This window comes from Leuciscus leuciscus (genome assembly GCF_965113295.1).
Source record: "Leuciscus leuciscus genome assembly, chromosome: 14".
NCBI lineage: Eukaryota > Metazoa > Chordata > Actinopteri > Cypriniformes > Leuciscidae > Leuciscus > Leuciscus leuciscus.
In genome coordinates this window covers 7,315,910-7,333,406 of record NC_138738.1, presented here as the reverse complement: position 1 = coordinate 7,333,406, position 17,497 = coordinate 7,315,910, and the positions used below count along the sequence as shown (strand labels likewise).

Below are 17,497 nucleotides of genomic sequence, written 5' to 3'. Positions count from 1 at the left end.
TCAAATTATAGGGTCAATTATTTTAATAACACAAGTCCTGTAGTGTAGCGTAAGACTCAAAGCTGCCACCTTATGGTATGTTGTTGTAACTGCACTTGAGTCGCTTCATTCAATCTGTCATGGCTTTAAGACAAATATATGACACATTATTCATGCGCTCAGTTCCCTTATTAATTACAGACAAGTCAAGACAAATCAAAACAGTGCTTTCTCGAGTTTGTAAAGGATCCAATTGAATTCCCAATCAGCCTGTGCACTTCAAAACGCAGAACACTTGTATTTCCCATGAGTATTGAGATCAGACACAGGAAACACAGCAGGAAGTGTGTAGACATGGTTAATTATGCTATAGCACAAGACCAGGCATAAAACTAATTTCAGTGTGTTAGGTAGATTCAAGATCTGAGCTATTTATATAGACCAACCCACTCACACACATATGCAGTTGTGCTCAAATAACATATTGCCTACCAAATGCAGAACCTTTAAGATGTTTGTTTTTTCTTTCTATTTGGCAGAACAAATAACTACCACAAGACAAAATAATAACTGCATTTGCTCAAAAAATCCTTTGGTCCTTTTTTGGTCCAAACACATTTGGTCCTTAAAAGGATAAGTTCACCCAAAAATGCAAATTCTGCCATCATTTACTCACCCTCATGTTGTTTTCTTCTGTGAAATACAAAAGGAGAAATTATGAACAATGTTCCAGTCGCTTTTCCATGCAGTTACAATTAAGTCAAGGCACCTTTATTTATTTAGCGCTCTATACAATATAGAATGTTTCAAAGCGACTTTGCAGTGATAACAGGAAAAATATTTAATGATGCGAGCAGAGTTCATCTGTAAAGCAGCTCTAAAAAGAAAACTGTAATTGTTCAGCTGAGGTCAGTTTAGTGTTGATTCAGTTGAATGGAGACAGGAGCTTTTTTTTTAAGCTTTAGAAAAGGTCGAAAAACACAATAAAAGCATAAAACGTATATTTGGCATGTGCTGGAGATCCAGCAACCAAAGACAATTGAAGACTATAGGCTACTCTTTAAAGGGCATTGATGCTGACACAATATTAAAAAGAGTAATTTTGTATTCTAAAATATATTTAAATAGCTTATTCTGCACTCAAATAAAAAAGTAAAGGGCCCATTAGGCCTACTGTTAATATGGAAAAAAAATTCCACAATTTTCACAGGTGTATTTAAAATTACGCAATGCATTGTGTTGTGTTTTAGTCTTTTGTTATCTATTGTGACGTATCCAAGTGAATGGGCTTCTCGAACAAGAAAAAAAGTAGGGCGGGACTTGATTTTGTGCATCGTGAATTGATTGGATGGTTGTGGTTTACTATTGGTCGATCTCATGTGAGTGACAGGTTGTCCCGCCCTCGCGCCAGTAAACGCGTCATCAGAGCGAGAAGAGATGACGCTGCAAGAGGGAAGGAAAAAAGGCTCTGTTTATTAGATCTCTACTGGTTGTTCAAAACCGAACAAGCCATTTAAACCAAGAATACATCCAACACTAAAGGAAGTCTAGTTTAAGCTGAGGTCTAAACGAAGGCAATAGCCTGAGGTTTTTCTTGAGCGGTGCGTGCAGAGGACACAGCACGTCCCCATTCGACTAGTGTAATAATCCAAAGCAAGTAGTGTTTGAATGAATTATTGATAAAGCCGAGTAAAGAGGGTTAGCAGCAGGCGGAGGTATGTACTTTGATCTCACAACTATAATTTCTCTCTCTGAACATCTCTTGGAGGATGGGAATGGAAATTGTCAGTTCAAGTATTTAGAGGAATTCAAAGTGGTCGGCATTTTAAACTCAGCGAAAACTTCCAGAAAAGTTCTGCAGTTCACTATATTAGCATAATTCAGACACACTTCGAGACACTGTAAGTGAGCTGTGGCACAGCGCTAACACAAAACACTTACAATAACAATACCCTTTTCCCTCGACAAAGCAATATTATTAGGGATCATATATAAAGGGATCAATGGAAAATAACTCATACAAAAAACAATACAAAATTATAATTTACTCACTTCAGATGGCCTTTTTTTTATCTCCTTGGAACACAATGTTAGGAGATCAAACTGTAGAATCAATCTTAACCTCATCAAATTTGATATGAACCCTGTAACACCTGACATATGAAATAATAGTCTTTTTTTTACCTTTAGAAAAAATCTTTACAAAAAAAAAGTAAATTTAAAAAACGTTTTTTCATTTTTATTATTATACAATATTTTGATACATCAGGCTTTTATGGCTATATAGTATGACATATGAGAAGATGGAGCTCATGATCGAGGAGGCCCAAACTGAGCAGAAATATGCAACTTAGTGCAGTGGCCAAAAAGTAAATATGACCATAGTATGAAATTCAGATTCTTAGCTAGCTTCACTAATAAGTTTATTTGAATAACATGGCTATCTTCACTCGTGGTGCATGTGAATTCATTTTATTGTTTAAATGTCAGCTAAATGTCAGAATTTTCTGAAACAATGTTCTTTATACATGCTTTACAGAATGTACAGGTACAGTATACAAAAAAAAATACACAAAAAAAATGAACAAAACATTTATAAAGCAGCATTTAAATATTGTCTAAGCACTGAAGCTAAACTTTGGTTTGCGGAAGGCAGGAATGTTTGATCCGTGTGGATTTTCTTTGGTGTAAATTGAACAGAACTGTGAGTGAAATCATACTTGTTCATTTTTTAAAGATCCCAACAAAGTCCTGTATAATTTGGAGTAAAATAAAATTAATGTCCTCTTAAATTACATTTAAACAAAACTGTTTTGCATTAATCTCCCACGAGCTGAACCAAGAGAGACCACAGTAAGAGGCCAAGCAAGCATTAACAGTAATTCGAAAAATGTAGAGGTTTTAAACGTTGCTGGAAGCCTCTTGATGACACACACTTCTTTCCTTTCAGTGAGGAAAACTGACGTAGCGGGGAGTCATCTGCATCTTATGGCATCAATGTCTCCTGATTAGTATAATTGTATAGCTAACTGCAAGGCAAGAGATTGTGCAAAAAGCAACAAATTAATATGCAAATGAAGGGGTAGTTATCGCAGTTGGAAAGTGGTTGATAAGAAATCATTTCCATTAAAAGAAGACAGGAGAGGACAGTGACCACATCTCTACCGCAGTGAAAGATCCAGCTTTTGTACGCTCAAAAAGTGCAAAATGTCAGTTGTACTGCAAAATGAATGGTTAGGATGTAATCAGGGATCCATACAGATGGTTTGGGTCATCAAGCATTCAAGTGCAGACTGAGTCAAGATTAAATCAATGTGAAAATAGGTAATAGCACCCGTAAATGTGACCTTTATATCGGTCGAAGCATGAATTGTGTGTTCTAAGTTCAACAAACTCAAATCTGATGCAAAATCCACATGGGGACATGTTTCAACTCACAAAATTCCATATTGCGCAGATTTCTATTGAGATGACTGCATTTTGCCCACAGAATTTCGCCATACAAAGGTAAACGTGAGTACACCTTTAAAGCACGGTTGTGGCTAATATCCGAAACCTGAAAAATGCTGTTCTGGAGGCAGGAAGGGATCGATGCATGTTCAAATCAAGATACCTAAATCTAGATAATTTGGTTAATTTTGAAATCCAACAATCCTGTGCATGCTTTTCAGCATAAGAATACTTTCTAAGACATAAGAATTGTGGTCATTAAATATTCCCTATATATCTCCGAAGCTCACTTGATCTTGAACAAATTCATTAGACGTGATGTTAGTGCCTTAAAAGGTGAGGGCAGCGAGACGGACTTTAGTTTCTGGACACAGCCCACCTCTCAAGACAATGTTTACAGGCAAGAAAGTCAAAATCCAGTGGTCCTTCTAAGGCCAAAAAACCCTCCTAACTGTCACAATTGTCTTTAAACCTTAAATTGAGAAGATGACCAGAAAGCCTGTCTGAGCTTCACAAGTACTCAAAGGCAAGACGAGATTAGTTTGATCCAGCTGTAACAAAAAATGTCAAATGCAGCATGTACTGGACGGGTGAGAGCGGGCGAGCTCAAACTTATGTATAGCAATGCATTTGTTAACAGCACACAGGCAGATTTTAAAGGTGAAGCGTGAGATTTTCACATCACTATGGCTACCCCCAGTCTGCTATTGGTCAGACAAAATGTAGCCCCGCCTCCAAACTCACACCATTTGTGCTCAAACAAAAATATTGCAATTCCATTCAGTGCGCACCTGCAAGAATGCACATAGTGAGGGTAGACCAATCAAATTGTTAACCCTTAAAGTTCTGTAGCAAAAGACAAAATAGAAAGACGAAAGCATAATATGGGAAAGCAGCATAAAAAATAAAAACGAGTTTGCATTTTACGACTGCATAAGGCTGTACTGGGCAGATTGTCAAAGGTGCAATATATCCGGTCTTTCTTACGGTCTATTATAGTGCCTAAAGAAAACACAGAGAGAAGAATGTTTGGGTTTGTGAGAAGCAATACAAAAAAAAATGCATTATTAATGACAAATAACAGTAAATCCATCGTACAATAACAGTGGAAACAACAGAGTCTTCTACTCTGTTAACACATTATTGGTCATCAGTCAGTACCACTTGCCAATAGGAATGAGAAATGCAGCACAGGTGATTGACCCTCTGATGTCACTCAGAGAACATCACTGCCCTATTTTGGCAGTCCAATCTTCACAGTCACTGTTCGTACAGGTTCTGTACCGGAGCAAAAGCAAGTTATAGGTGAGTCTGGGTCAAGCTTTGGCATACGCAAAAAGGCTCAACGCTCTTAAGTAGGCAGGAAAACCTAATATGGCATAATTTGTACGTCACAGGTTACGGTAGGACTATTGGAGCTCTTGGAAATGTTACATTCAGGGCCCAAACCAGACTGGACAATTGAGGAATAGTGAAAGCAGGACATCTCTCTCCTGTTTCAAAGAGTTTTCCGCAAAATGCACATCCAATTGGGCTAACAAAGGAACGTGGTGGGGAGGGACAGGAGAGGCAGTGTAAACATTGAAGAGAGAGGCGTTTCATTTGGCAGATAATGAGGCTTCTCAAAGGAGGTAGTGGGCTGAGAGCACTGGGAGGCGACTGAAGGACAAGGTGGTGATGTTTGGGGAAGACAGGGCTGACTGGGGTTTATGTGGGCGCAGAGGTGCTTTCCTGTGAGTTAGTCCTGTATGAGCCTTCCTCCAGTGCCCCCCCCTCCTCTCCTCTCAGCTGTCCCCTGCGGACACACCCAATCGGGGGCTTATGTACAGTCACTGAGGCCTGAGGAAGGATGGAAGAGTTGGTTTCCTCCCCATCCCAAAATGACCTGCCCGGGACATCTGAGACAAGAAAAATAGAGATTGTGAAAATAGGCACATGCAGTAGCTCAGCTCCAAACATGGAAGAATATGGTTTGCTAGGTAAAAGAATATTAGACTGAAATAAGGTGCATTTCTAAATGTCATTTATGCATGTAAGGTGTTCATCTCACCAGTGCTATAGTGTTGTGACGCCGGTAGTCGTGGTTCATGGTTGGTGAGGAACACAGAGGCGTTCTGCTGGCTAATAAAACTCTCCAGTGCCGTGTCCGTGTGCTCTGTGCGCTGATCCCGCTCTTGATGGCCGCTCTGGTGTCCGTCCCGAGAGATCTGAGCCACAAGTGGGTCGTCCTCTGTCAGGTAGGCGTATGGACAGTACTCACGCGTGCGCGAGTAGATATTGGCGTTGTCGTAGCAGTCTGAGCAGATGACTAGAGGACCAGCTCCCCCTAAAAAGACAAACAGGAGTCAGGATGGCGACTGGTGAGGCAAACTATGTACTGACATGAATGATGACAGAAAATTCCTTTTTAAGCAAATAAATAATAAAAACGTATGAATTCAAAATGTAATGTTACCATTGGGGACATTTGCCTGTCCCTCTCTGGGTTCACTCCGGTGGAAGCTGCTACGTCCAGCAAAGAAAGAGCCCACATGACTTCCCAGCATTCCATTAGCGTCTGGATCAACATCACTGCTCACTTCACCGTAACATACTCCTGTTGAAACACATCACAACATGCATCCATTATAAAGACTCGTCTAGAGACTAAATGAGTTGTCAGATTTGATCTGTTTTATTTTACAGCCTTCATGAAGAAATAAACTCTTGCTAGAGGAGCATAACATGATATTACCATCAGTGCCTTTGTGGACATAACCGTTAGCATGAGAGGGCATGAGCTGCTGGTGGCTTCCGTTCTCTGAGTTACTGTATCCCTCCTGAGGCTCTGACAGCGTACCCTGAGACGAGAGGTAACTGGGAATGTCTGCTGGTAGGTTCATCTCATCTGGAACACACCCAACAGAAAGATTTACACATTAAACTTGTCATTTTTGTGCATACATTTGTAAGATTGTTACAAACTGTTATAATGCCTAATTCAATGGCATGGTAGAGCTGTTGCATTTATTATATTCTGATTGTGATTATTTGAGATAATATACTATACTAAATCAAACAATCTGGGTTCAAAATATGTGAAAGACTACTTAAACCTTAACTAATTTAAAGCAGATCAAAAAGAGACACATTTATTCTTAATATTAAAATATTTACAACAATTAAGTAAATAGTATTTATTTAAATTATGTTATATTTAATGAATATATTTAACCAAAGTATATTATATTTTATTAAGTGTATTATTCATGGTATTCTCTCCAGTGCAATTTTTGTTAAACATTATTTTTTAAAAGAAGTCATGTTTATTCTTACTAACCTGAACAAAACAGACTATCAAATTGTTAATTTAATTGTCTCTGCTAATAATTAGTCAACCAAAATTTAATAAATCACAGAAACCCTACTAGGCATTTATTTTTAATTTTTATTTATTTTGTCTATCAACTGAACATTATGACATCTTCAAAACAAAAATGAGAATTACTATTTTTAGTTTTAAATCTTTAAACTGATACGTGCAGAATTGTCCACTGACCTGTATTTGTTATGCTGTAGTCTTCACTCTTTCTCCTCATGTGGTAAATGACGATGACCCACACAAGCGAGGTGCCAACAACGCAGCAAACGACCACCATCACAACAATGCCAACCGTTGTCCATCCATCCTGACCGTATACGCTGGTCACCGGGTCACAGTTGGCCGAGGGCAAGACGCTGAGGTAGATATGACCGCGCTCTGTGCCCAGCGTGTTGGACATAATGCATGTGTATTTCCCTGCATCAACAGGACCAGCATCAACGATTATGAGGAGCTGATTGGCTGCAGCGAAGAAGTGACGTTCTGTCAGTATTAACGGGGCGTCGTCTTTGGTCCAGTTGAGGCGGGGGGTGGGGCTACCACGAGCTATGCACTGGAGGACAGCAGTCTCACCTCGGGCAACATTACGATCCTCTAGAGGGCGCTGAAAGGATGGGGTTTCTGTCAAAAAGAGCAGATTTTAATGATTAAATGATTTTTAAATATAATTCAGAAGAAAACTTTTGGCATTAGATCACTGTAAAATACTATACCCAGCACAGTAAGAGTGGCATTGGCTGACAGGCTGCCCGCCTCGTTTTTGGCCGTGCAGCTATAGATGCCCATATCCTCCGCCTTCACATTAGCAATGAAAAAAGTGTCATCGTCTGGCATGACATGCATCCTTCTTTCACGGGCAGCAGGGAAATTGATACCGCCATCTTTTTGCCATGCGATCTGGGGTGTCGGGTGTCCCTCTGCAGCGCACTCCAACCTAGCGACCGTCCCGGTGCGGATGGTCAGATCCATGGGTGTCTTCAGGAAGGTGGGGAGCTCTGGGAAAAGCCATTAGTGAGTTATTTTCACTGTTTACACAGGTATGTCCAGAAAGTCATACAAATATCTGGATTATTATCATAAAATTGGACTAAAACAACAAAAATGTGCAACAAAAAAAAGCACCATGGTATTTTCATGATTTCTTTCATGAAGTTTATTCGAAATATGGAATAAATATGATTATCATTAAGGGCAATTACTAAGTTTACTATTATTTATTACTTACTACATTATTATTACTGCTAATGCCATTACTATTTCTAATCCATTCGTCAAGTGGTCTGTGTTTATGTGAGTATTTTGAAGTAAATTATATTATTAAAATAAAAATAATACTTAAATTTCAAGTTTAATTATAACATTAAATCATACATTTAAGTTACTTAATTATTAAATTACTCTACCTTGTGCAATATTTATTAAAGCCTTTAAATCATTATATGTACGGAAATTTATGTAAGCAAATATTACTCTAACAATAAATAATTTTCAACATGAAATGCAACAACAGAATTCATCTTTTGAGTAAACAAAAACAAGCAAGTTAATCAAAACCCTAAACAGCACCGTTTGTTACAGTGTTTACTTTGAGAATAATGTTTCTGTTATTGTCATTCTATTATTAGGTTACAAATCCACTCTTCTTCCATCAGCATCATGAACTGATATAAACAGAATAATTACATTGCTGAGGTCAGCATCCCAGAGGGCTGCTGTGTTTGTTCAAACGGACATGGAAAATTAAAAATGGAGAGAGCTCTAAAAACAGCCATGGAGAAATGAGGGTAAATAAGGGGAGGGAAAAAAACTAATGCCAAACAATTTATCAAAGCATCTGGAGAGATCATAGTGCTTTAGCAATACGCCAATAAAGACTACTTAAACCTTATCACATTTAAAGAAGCCAAAAGAAGACATTTATTCTAAATATTAAATAAATTATAAGTATTTATTTCAATTCTATTTCAATTCTATTATATTTAATGAATGTAATATATTTAAATAAACATTAAGCATGTCCGGCTCTTTATATTCTCATTCATGCATTTCATCACTCTATATGCTATATATTTACATACCGCAATATCCAAAATATAGCAAAATCTCTGACAATAGACATTTTTATACCGTGGTAACAATATATAGCGCCCAGCCCTACTCTAGACCCGTAAGAATATTGTAACAATCAATTTCCATAAGGCACTAACCATTAACAGTGAGCTTGGCCACAGTGGAGTAGTTGGAGCCAAAATGGTTGGAGACCACACACTGGTACTGGCCCTCGTCGGTGAAATTGACGTTGAGCATGTGGAGTACGGTGGTGTAGAGAAGGAGCTGATCCTGGTACCGAGCGTAGTTCTGCACCTGAGCGTCATACAGCACCTCTCCGTCTTTGCGCCAGGCGGTGCTCATGGGAGAGTCGCTGCTGCTGAACGCAGAGCAGTTCAGAGTGATGTTGGTCCCGCGTAAGGCCACAACGGTCTTGGGGTGAGCGCTGATCTGGGGTTTAGGGAAGTCATCTGCAAGTGACACCAAAATAAAGAGATCTTAATCCAAATTATAGCTAATTCTTTTTATATTTAAAGTTTTACTTCTTAATCATAAAATAACTTTTTTTTTAAATGGCACAAGACACACCACATTAGCCAAAAAGGTCAAAGACATTTCATTAGAGTGCTGTGAAAAGTGTTTTTGTAAAAGAAAGCATGAGGTAACTGTCAAGTCACTCACTGCAGACAAACTCCTCCGGTTTAACAACAAGCACACTAGATCCTGCCAGGGATGCGGGATGAGCGCAGACAGCGGTGCAGGATTGCTGGAAGTGGCTGTCAGTCAACCACTGGCCCAACCACTGCAGCTGACAGTCACACAGGAGACTGCTGGTGTTCAAATCACTGAGGAAGACCACAATACATGCATTATTGAGAATACATACTAACATTCAGACAAAAATGCAACAAAAATATATTATGTAAAATGCAGACACCGAACATATGTGAAATACATACAGTCTGTAGATATAAAACAATCACTTACAGTGTTTTAAGTTTTAAATGAGTGAAAGCGTCAGGATGAATAGACATGATGCCATTCTTACTCAGGTCCCTGTAGAACAAATTCAAAAAGATTATTCATATGGGAACAGTACAAAAGAGGAGGGCTGTGTTTTGTTGAATAATAGAAAGGATTAGATTATATTGGATTTTACTGCTGTCATTGTCTTTACATTGCAACTGCACAAATGCAAATAGGAACAATATAACAGCATTACCTTATAAATCTAAAATCCATAACAACCAATAGGATAAGCATAATCAGATATATTGGTGAATATAAAGATATTAGCCAAATATCTATTATAAAAATCCTCAATAAATTCAGATCAAAAACATGTTATGGGGTCAGAGTGTAAAAGGGTTTAAAATGTTATACTTTTTTTTTATATAAAGTTTTGATACTCAATTTCAAACGAATCAAGTAATATTTTTGATTTATGGAACCATGGCAGCCTATTTCTGCCCAAGAGTTAAAAAGGGCTTTTTACCTCACAATTGCAACTGTTTTGCTTACAAGTGTGACTTTGAAATATCACAGTTTAAATTTAAAGTCTGCATGACATGAAAATTATATTTGTTATATTAAATGCATGTTTTATATCTTTGTGTGAACAATTCATCTGTGAATAAGTTTCATTTAAAAAAAAAAATGTTGGACCTTGTAATGTTTTTCAAAATGACATAACTGGACCTCCCAGTGAAAACAACAGACTTCTTTCTGATTATATGCAGAACAATATCCGGAAGGATTTCTATATTACTGCATCTAGTAACAGGAGACATGACGTTCCCAAAATACTAAGGGCTAAAAGAGAGACTCACAAATGCTCCAACTCCATCAGACCCTCGAACGCTTTCTTAGTGATGGTCCTGATTTTATTATTCTGTAAAACTCTGTAAAACACAGACACATGTTTATGTCAAACCACACTTCACATCTCAGAGTCAGATCAAACAGCTCATTTCCACCGACAAACTTACAGCGAGTTCAGCCTCTTCAAACCCACAAACATGCCAATTAAGTCTTCAATGGCGAGGGATATCTCATTATTACGGATGTCCCTGGAATAAAAAAAACAAAAAAGAGAACCATCAGAAAGTTAGCAAACTTCCAACTGAGTAGAATGTTTTCTATAACCTTAAAATGTCAGAGCTGCTTTCTTCAGGAGATTGTACTTCTACAGAGAATTACGGTTCTAAGGCTCTACGGAAGCTCAGCATCATTGTATGCTTATCAAGTATAATAGGGGGTTTTGTACGGACAGGCTGATATGTGGGAGTATTGTGAGATCATCTTCACGCACTACTGGATGTAAAAGGCTGTCATCGCTTTACAACTGTGCCAAAGGGACGTGGCTGAGGATACAAGAGGTGGGCATGTTTGAATGTGCTCTTTTTCTATGGGGTGAGCTGAAACGCAGAAACTAAACTAAAAGGACTTACATAGGGGATAAACTAAAGGGATAGACTATATTGTTTGCAATTATGGGATCATCTTATTTTATACAGATATGCTACTTCCATTTACATTAAATCTGTTGTACACATTAACAGACCTGTCTTCATCTGAGAGCAAATATGCGATAAGAAGATAAATTAATTTTTTTAATTAGTACAACATCGTTTTTCAGCAAAAGGGTTTATGAACTTATCACTGCCCCAGTTACATTTAATTATAACTGTAATGATATATGTATTAGAGAGCAAATAAAAAAAAACATAAAATATTTATAATTTTATTGTGAAATGAAAATGAAAAATAAATGAAGACAAAAGCCAAATATTTGTTAAATACCAATGAAGTGACATTTTTGAAAATAACACATTTAACCTTTTCATTGCCATCAAAGGGAACTTGCTGAACCTAAACATAGAAACCTGATAAAAAAAAATACAATTCTAATTTTAAAAGAAAAATGTAAGACTAAAATAATGCATTTTGTATATAAACTACAGACTTATTTAGTGTTACCGAAGACAAGTATAATGTGAGAGACCAAAGGGGAATGTGGTTTATCTTACAATGTACGGGCGTTAGTCAGGCTGCTGAACACTCCTTCCCCCAGGTGTGTGATTTGATTGTCACCCAAGTTGAGATTCTGCAAGAGACTGAGACCAGCAAACACCCAGTCCTCCAGACGACTCAAGTGATTGAAAGACAAATCCCTGGAAACCAAACACACACGCATTAATCTAGTGGCAACAATCAAATTCAACACCTCGAGAAAAAACACCCAGAAAACAGCGACTGACCAAGCATTTCTAGAACAGAATTGCATTACATTATTGCATATAGGATAAAAGTTTAAGGACAGGGCTGAAGTCACTCACAATTCTTCCAAGCGATGGCAAAACTCCCAGGCATCGGCTCGGATGAGTCCGATATTGTTCTGATTGACCCGCAGAATCCTTAGCATGTGCAGTCCATACAGCCAGCCCTTATTCAGCTCTGTCAAATTATTATACTCCAACTCTCTGGAAAAGGACACATTATGTGGACACAGAAACTTAATAATAATTTACCTGAATTAAACAACAAAAAAGAATCAAACCCTCCACTTTAAGGTGATGTATGGTTTAAAATAAAAAATACTACTAAAACCAAGTCTCGATATAGGGGTGGGCGATAGGGTAAAAATATCATATCACAATATTGATTAATCACAATTCATTTTCATGTTGGTTTTAAAGACTATTTTACATCCGAACTGTTTACAAGATATAATTGAGTGTTTATGTAAACCTTGTGTGTATTTGACAGTTTATGTGCAAAAAGATGTGAAAGAACTTACTATCCCTCTCTCTCTCTCTCTCTAGCTTTTTTGGACAGTATTTTATGCATTTTAATTATTTATAAAGCAATATCTATTAATTGCTCTAAAATGGCTTAAAGGGTGTTTTTTTTTCCCAGAGGAACAACCACTTAAAATTATTGCCAAGTTGTTTAGTGTAGGTAGTAAATTACAGTTAAGATGTCTATTAAAAAAAAAAATGCTTAAAAATATAGTAATAATAAAATAAAATAATGTAAAACCCTGAATGCATTGACTCACAGCTCCTCCATGTTTTCCAATCCAAAGAGCGCTCCATCCATCAGCTTTGTGATGCCGTTACGCTGCATCTTCAACGATTTAAGAGCCTTCAGTTCTTTAAAAATGAGAGACTCCACCACACGAATCCTGTTGCGCCTCAACTCTCTGAAACATGACGAAAACATAGAGAGGCACATTATAATAAGAACGTCTAAACCATGGCGCTAACAACCTGAGAGAGACAAGACGACAAGGAAAAAACTCCCCTATTGATAATATCAGTTGCATTTAACAAGCAGTAATTCTGTCAGATACAATCTAATTGAGCACTGCAATGACATCCAATTCATTAGCCATGAATACTCACAAGACTTGGAGCTGAAAGAGGGTGAAGACTTTATCAGGCAGCAGAGAGAGTCTGTTCTGGTTTATCTTCAACACCAGAAGGGAGCTGATGTTTCCAAAACAGCCAGGCTCTAAGGAACTTATCTTGTTTTTGCTCAGGTTGCTGTTGTGATGGAGAAAGGAAACAGACAGTTATCCATAAACCTCAAAAGGAATCAGAAACTCCAAGAAAAACACCAATTATTTACTGACAAAGTAAAGATCGAAGCAACAACTGACGACATTTAAAGGGTTAGTTCACCCAAAAATGAAAATTCTGTCAGCAATTACTCACCTTTATGTCGTTCCAACCCCGTAAGACTTTCGTTCATCTTCGGAACACAAATTAAGATATTTTTGATGAAATCTGAGAGCTGTCTCACTCCTTCATAGGCTGCTAGGCAATTTCATTCTGCCGGCCCAGAAAAGTTAGTAAAACATCGTTAAAATAGTCCAAGTGACTACAGTGGCTCAACCTTAAGTTTATCAAGCGACGAGAATACTTTTTGTGGGAAAATCACCCCAAAAAGAACGAGTTTATTCAACTATTCCTTTTCTTCTGTGTGGGCGCGAGAGCGTGGGAACTGAGAAGATGACGCTCATGATCATTTGATGGGAAAGTGTGAAAGGTAAGTCATTCATTTTGCAGCATTGGTAAGGCACTTTTACGTTTCCTCGTTGGATTCTCACGATTCGGACATCCAGGAAATGCACACTTTAGAACCATTTGAAACACTACATCGAGACCCATCTGCATCATCCTCTCAGTTCTCGCGCATGCGTCGCAGCGCTCCCGTGAACTCACGTCAGAGGCCCACACAGAAGAACATTAATAGTTGAATAAAGTCATTATTTTTGCACACAAAAAGTATTCTCGTCGCTTATTTACTAACTATGTTTAGCTTACTTTTCTGGACCGGCAGAATGAAATTGCCTAGAAGCCTATGAAGCAGTGAGACAGCTCTCAGATTTCATCAAAAATATCTTAATTTGTGTTCCGAAGATGAACGAAAGTCTTACTGGGTTGGAACAACATGAGGGTGAGTGATTACTGACAGAATTGTAATTTTTCGGTGAACTAACCCTTTAAATTGTCACACTGACTACTGAAGTGTAGAAGATAACTTATTTAGAGAGCTCTCTTAAACTACAGGACAAAAAATGAAAAACTCACAGGTATTTCAGCTGCATGGGAGGGAATGATCCGGCCTTAAGTTCAGATATAGAATTAGAGCTCAAGTCCAGACTTTCCAGAGATGAATATGGCAACAGCTGCTCTGCCATAACTTCAGAGATTCGGTTATGAACACTGAAAATAAACAACAGATGGCTATAGATGTACTAGGCTATATGATCACTCACTCTTAATGAAATGTAAAATAGTAAACAATCACGCAATCCATGTAATGTTACATTTCAGTAGCTGTGTCTTATTTATTATCATCTTGTTTATTATAAGCAACTGGAGCAATTTCACCAGCTATAAAGAGCAGTGAAGAGTGAAAAAGGATGAACGCAGAAGTTAACTTACAGTGACAGCACAGTAATGTTGGACGAGGCATCTCCAAGAAAAGGCACCGCTGTAAGCTCGTTCTGATTCATAGACCTATATTAACACAGAGTGAATTATTAAAACCTGAAAAAGCAGTCGCCGAAGAATAAAAGACTTTACAGAACAATATAGCCTATTATAAACCTGAAAACTGAGGAAAATGACTAAAGAAATAGCAAAAGGAATATCTGGTTGTATTCATATAGAAAAAAGTAATATGCCAGCAAGTGTGTAACCAAAAATATTTATGACTGGGGGTCAAATGTCAAGTCTATAATTTCAGATTTGGTCAAAAAAGACTTTTCACACCATTGCATACTTTAATAAAGAATTAGTTACAACTAATCAAAGCAAAATAAACAATATACCAAACTAAACTAGCAATAGTAAACAGAACTTAGCTAAAAACCAAGATGGCGAGAAAAAAAGGATAAACAGAAGGTATGGCAAGGTAGTTAAACGCATACAGTAAACCTCAAAACGTACTCTTTACACTACAGTTCTCTCTAATATCCAGTTGAATAAAACATATAAAGTCTGTCATAAGAAATAATAGTCAGAAAAACTTAATATTTTGAACTGGAACAACCTATTTAGACAAAACATAAAAGAAAATCTAAGTTTCCATCCGTGTTTTGTATAACATTAGCTAATTTTCATCAGTCTTTTCTGGCTTATATACTGTAGTATGATATAATAAGAATATGGAGCTCATAATCGCTAAGGAAACCCTCTTAATGTTATTCTGAGGCCAAAACTGAGCGGGAAAATATGCAATTTGGTACAGATGTTGTTATTTATATACCCAAAAATAAAGATGAAATACTGATAGCTTATAAAGTAAACCAATGACACAACACAAGATTTGATAAAAAGCAAATAAATACTACTAAAATGGAATAATTGTCAGTGGTGCGTTAGTGTTGTGCACATGTGCACTGCTGGAGAGGCAATGTAAACAACATCTCCTCTATTACTCACGCATGGGTGATCCAGGCTGGAGCTTCCAGAGCCGCAGAAGTCAGTCTTTTCCTATTGCAATCCAGCAGCTGAGCTGCACCTGGACCATCAGAACACGTACAGGGAGAAGGGCAAGTGTCCAGGCCCACGACACTCACTATGAGCAGGAACAGGGCCTGGGGGATGGGCCAGGCCTCCGCCATTTTGAGTTTCTTGATCGCAGATGATCACTCCAAATTATGGCATCAATGAGACACAGAGATAAATCTGTGTTTTAGAATATACATCTGATTTCATATAAATCCAAATTAAGCTGAAAAGCATAAAATCAATCCGGAGCCATCACTTTGCTCTCTCAGCTCGTCCCTTCGAAATTCCCTTCTTCCGCCTTGCAATCTCTGCAGCTTCAAGAATTCCCAAACGGAGCGTCAAACAAGCTTCAGGATGTGGAAATGCGGCTCAGATATCCCAAAAGAGTTCATGTCCTATATTAGATTATGACTTTGCATTTGAAGAAAATATATGATATAATTGAAAAATCGCCTTTCCAAACATTGTTCCTCGACTTTTTTCCCAAGGAAAAACAAAAGCATCTTCTTCCGTTGACACGTGAGCCAACCCTCTGTCACGTGCTGCTGGAGGGCTCACGTCATTGGCCAGTCGACAAATCCATCAAACTTTGATTTTTTTCCACATTCTTTCAACAAAAATAGTTTTAAAACAATTATTCTAGTGGTTATCTTCTCGTTAAAAACGCATTTTACGACAGCCTTTCAATTTGATTGCGTCTCTTTAATAATTTTTATTTATTTATGAAGTTTGCCAGATTTTCTTTAAGCTTGACCACTACATCAGAACTTTAACTTCCCATCTTTTATCAAAACGGGTTAAAATGTACTTTACACTTGTAAGAATGTAAATATAAATAATATTTAAATTCACATGATATTTATCTGTTTATTTTTTATAACAAAGAATTGTACTTGTTGCACAGTACTGTCATTATCATCATTCAAAAACCATATGGTAATCTGATTTAAAATGTATGTAATGTATGTAAAATATGTAATGTTGTTTTTCTCAAAATAATTATTTATTAATCTTTGTTAACTTTAGTTAATAAAAATACAACTGTTCAATCATTGTTAATGTATCTGAACAATGAACTTTTAATTTGAATAATGTATTAGTAATTAGTAAAATTAACATGAACTAAGATTAATAAACATTTTAGAAGTATCTCTCATTATTAGTTCATGTTAACATATGAAACCCTATTGAAAAGTGTTAGGCCTACTGAAATAAAATATTTCGAATGAATTTTTTGATTGGTTGCTATGTAAGAGTGATTCCCAAAGCAACATCAATCAATGACATCATCAACACAGCAGTGAAATTGTATTTATTGACGTGTAACAATGAAATGATCTATTTCATATGTATGTGCTAAGGGCCATTTCTCTGACTACACTCTTGATGTAACTCAAAGTATAAATTAGACACAATAGTAAGAAGAGATATTTTTAAACTATGTCAGCATGTTAACATCTGTAATATATTGTGCCCAATGATATAATAACAAAGTTATGAGATCCACTTTCCATAGGCCTACATTTATTTCAGTTTAGTTTATCTTTATAATTCTATTTAGTATATTACATGCAGCTATTGCATTGTGTAAGACATTTATTACATTTAGGCCAATATACCCTATAGGAAAGCA

The 17,497-nt window shown here is 37.1% G+C and overlaps 1 protein-coding gene across 1 annotated transcript; it reads right to left on the bottom strand.

Annotated features, from left to right (window-relative positions):
* Positions 1–2,435: 2,435 nt before the first annotated feature.
* Positions 2,436–16,383, bottom strand: lrig2 (leucine-rich repeats and immunoglobulin-like domains 2). The gene is made up of 18 exons (XM_082190316.1): positions 15,796–16,383; positions 14,794–14,868; positions 14,437–14,571; positions 13,246–13,386; positions 12,900–13,043; positions 12,178–12,321; positions 11,869–12,012; positions 10,828–10,908; positions 10,669–10,740; positions 9,827–9,895; positions 9,521–9,684; positions 8,998–9,309; positions 7,504–7,785; positions 6,968–7,411; positions 6,164–6,316; positions 5,885–6,025; positions 5,480–5,755; positions 2,436–5,327 (listed from the first exon to the last, which is right to left on the bottom strand). Exons 1-18 carry the CDS (start codon positions 15,975–15,977, stop codon positions 5,137–5,139), a joined length of 3,150 nt encoding a protein of 1,049 aa, XP_082046442.1. The 5' UTR covers positions 15,978–16,383; the 3' UTR covers positions 2,436–5,136.
* Between the last annotated feature and the right edge of the window lie 1,114 nt (positions 16,384–17,497).

Excerpts from the sequence above, each read along its gene's own strand:
- lrig2 (XM_082190316.1), bottom strand. The coding sequence starts at position 15,977 with ATGGCGGAGGCCTGGCCCATCCCCCAGGCCCTGTTCCTGCTCATAGTG. Across the intron at positions 9,896-10,668 it reads CTGATGGAGTTGGAGCATTT|GGACCTGAGTAAGAATGGCA; the intron begins GTGAGTCTCTCT and ends TTTGTTCTACAG. Across the intron at positions 9,310-9,520 it reads ACCGGAGGAGTTTGTCTGCA|ATGACTTCCCTAAACCCCAG; the intron begins GTGAGTGACTTG and ends TGTCACTTGCAG.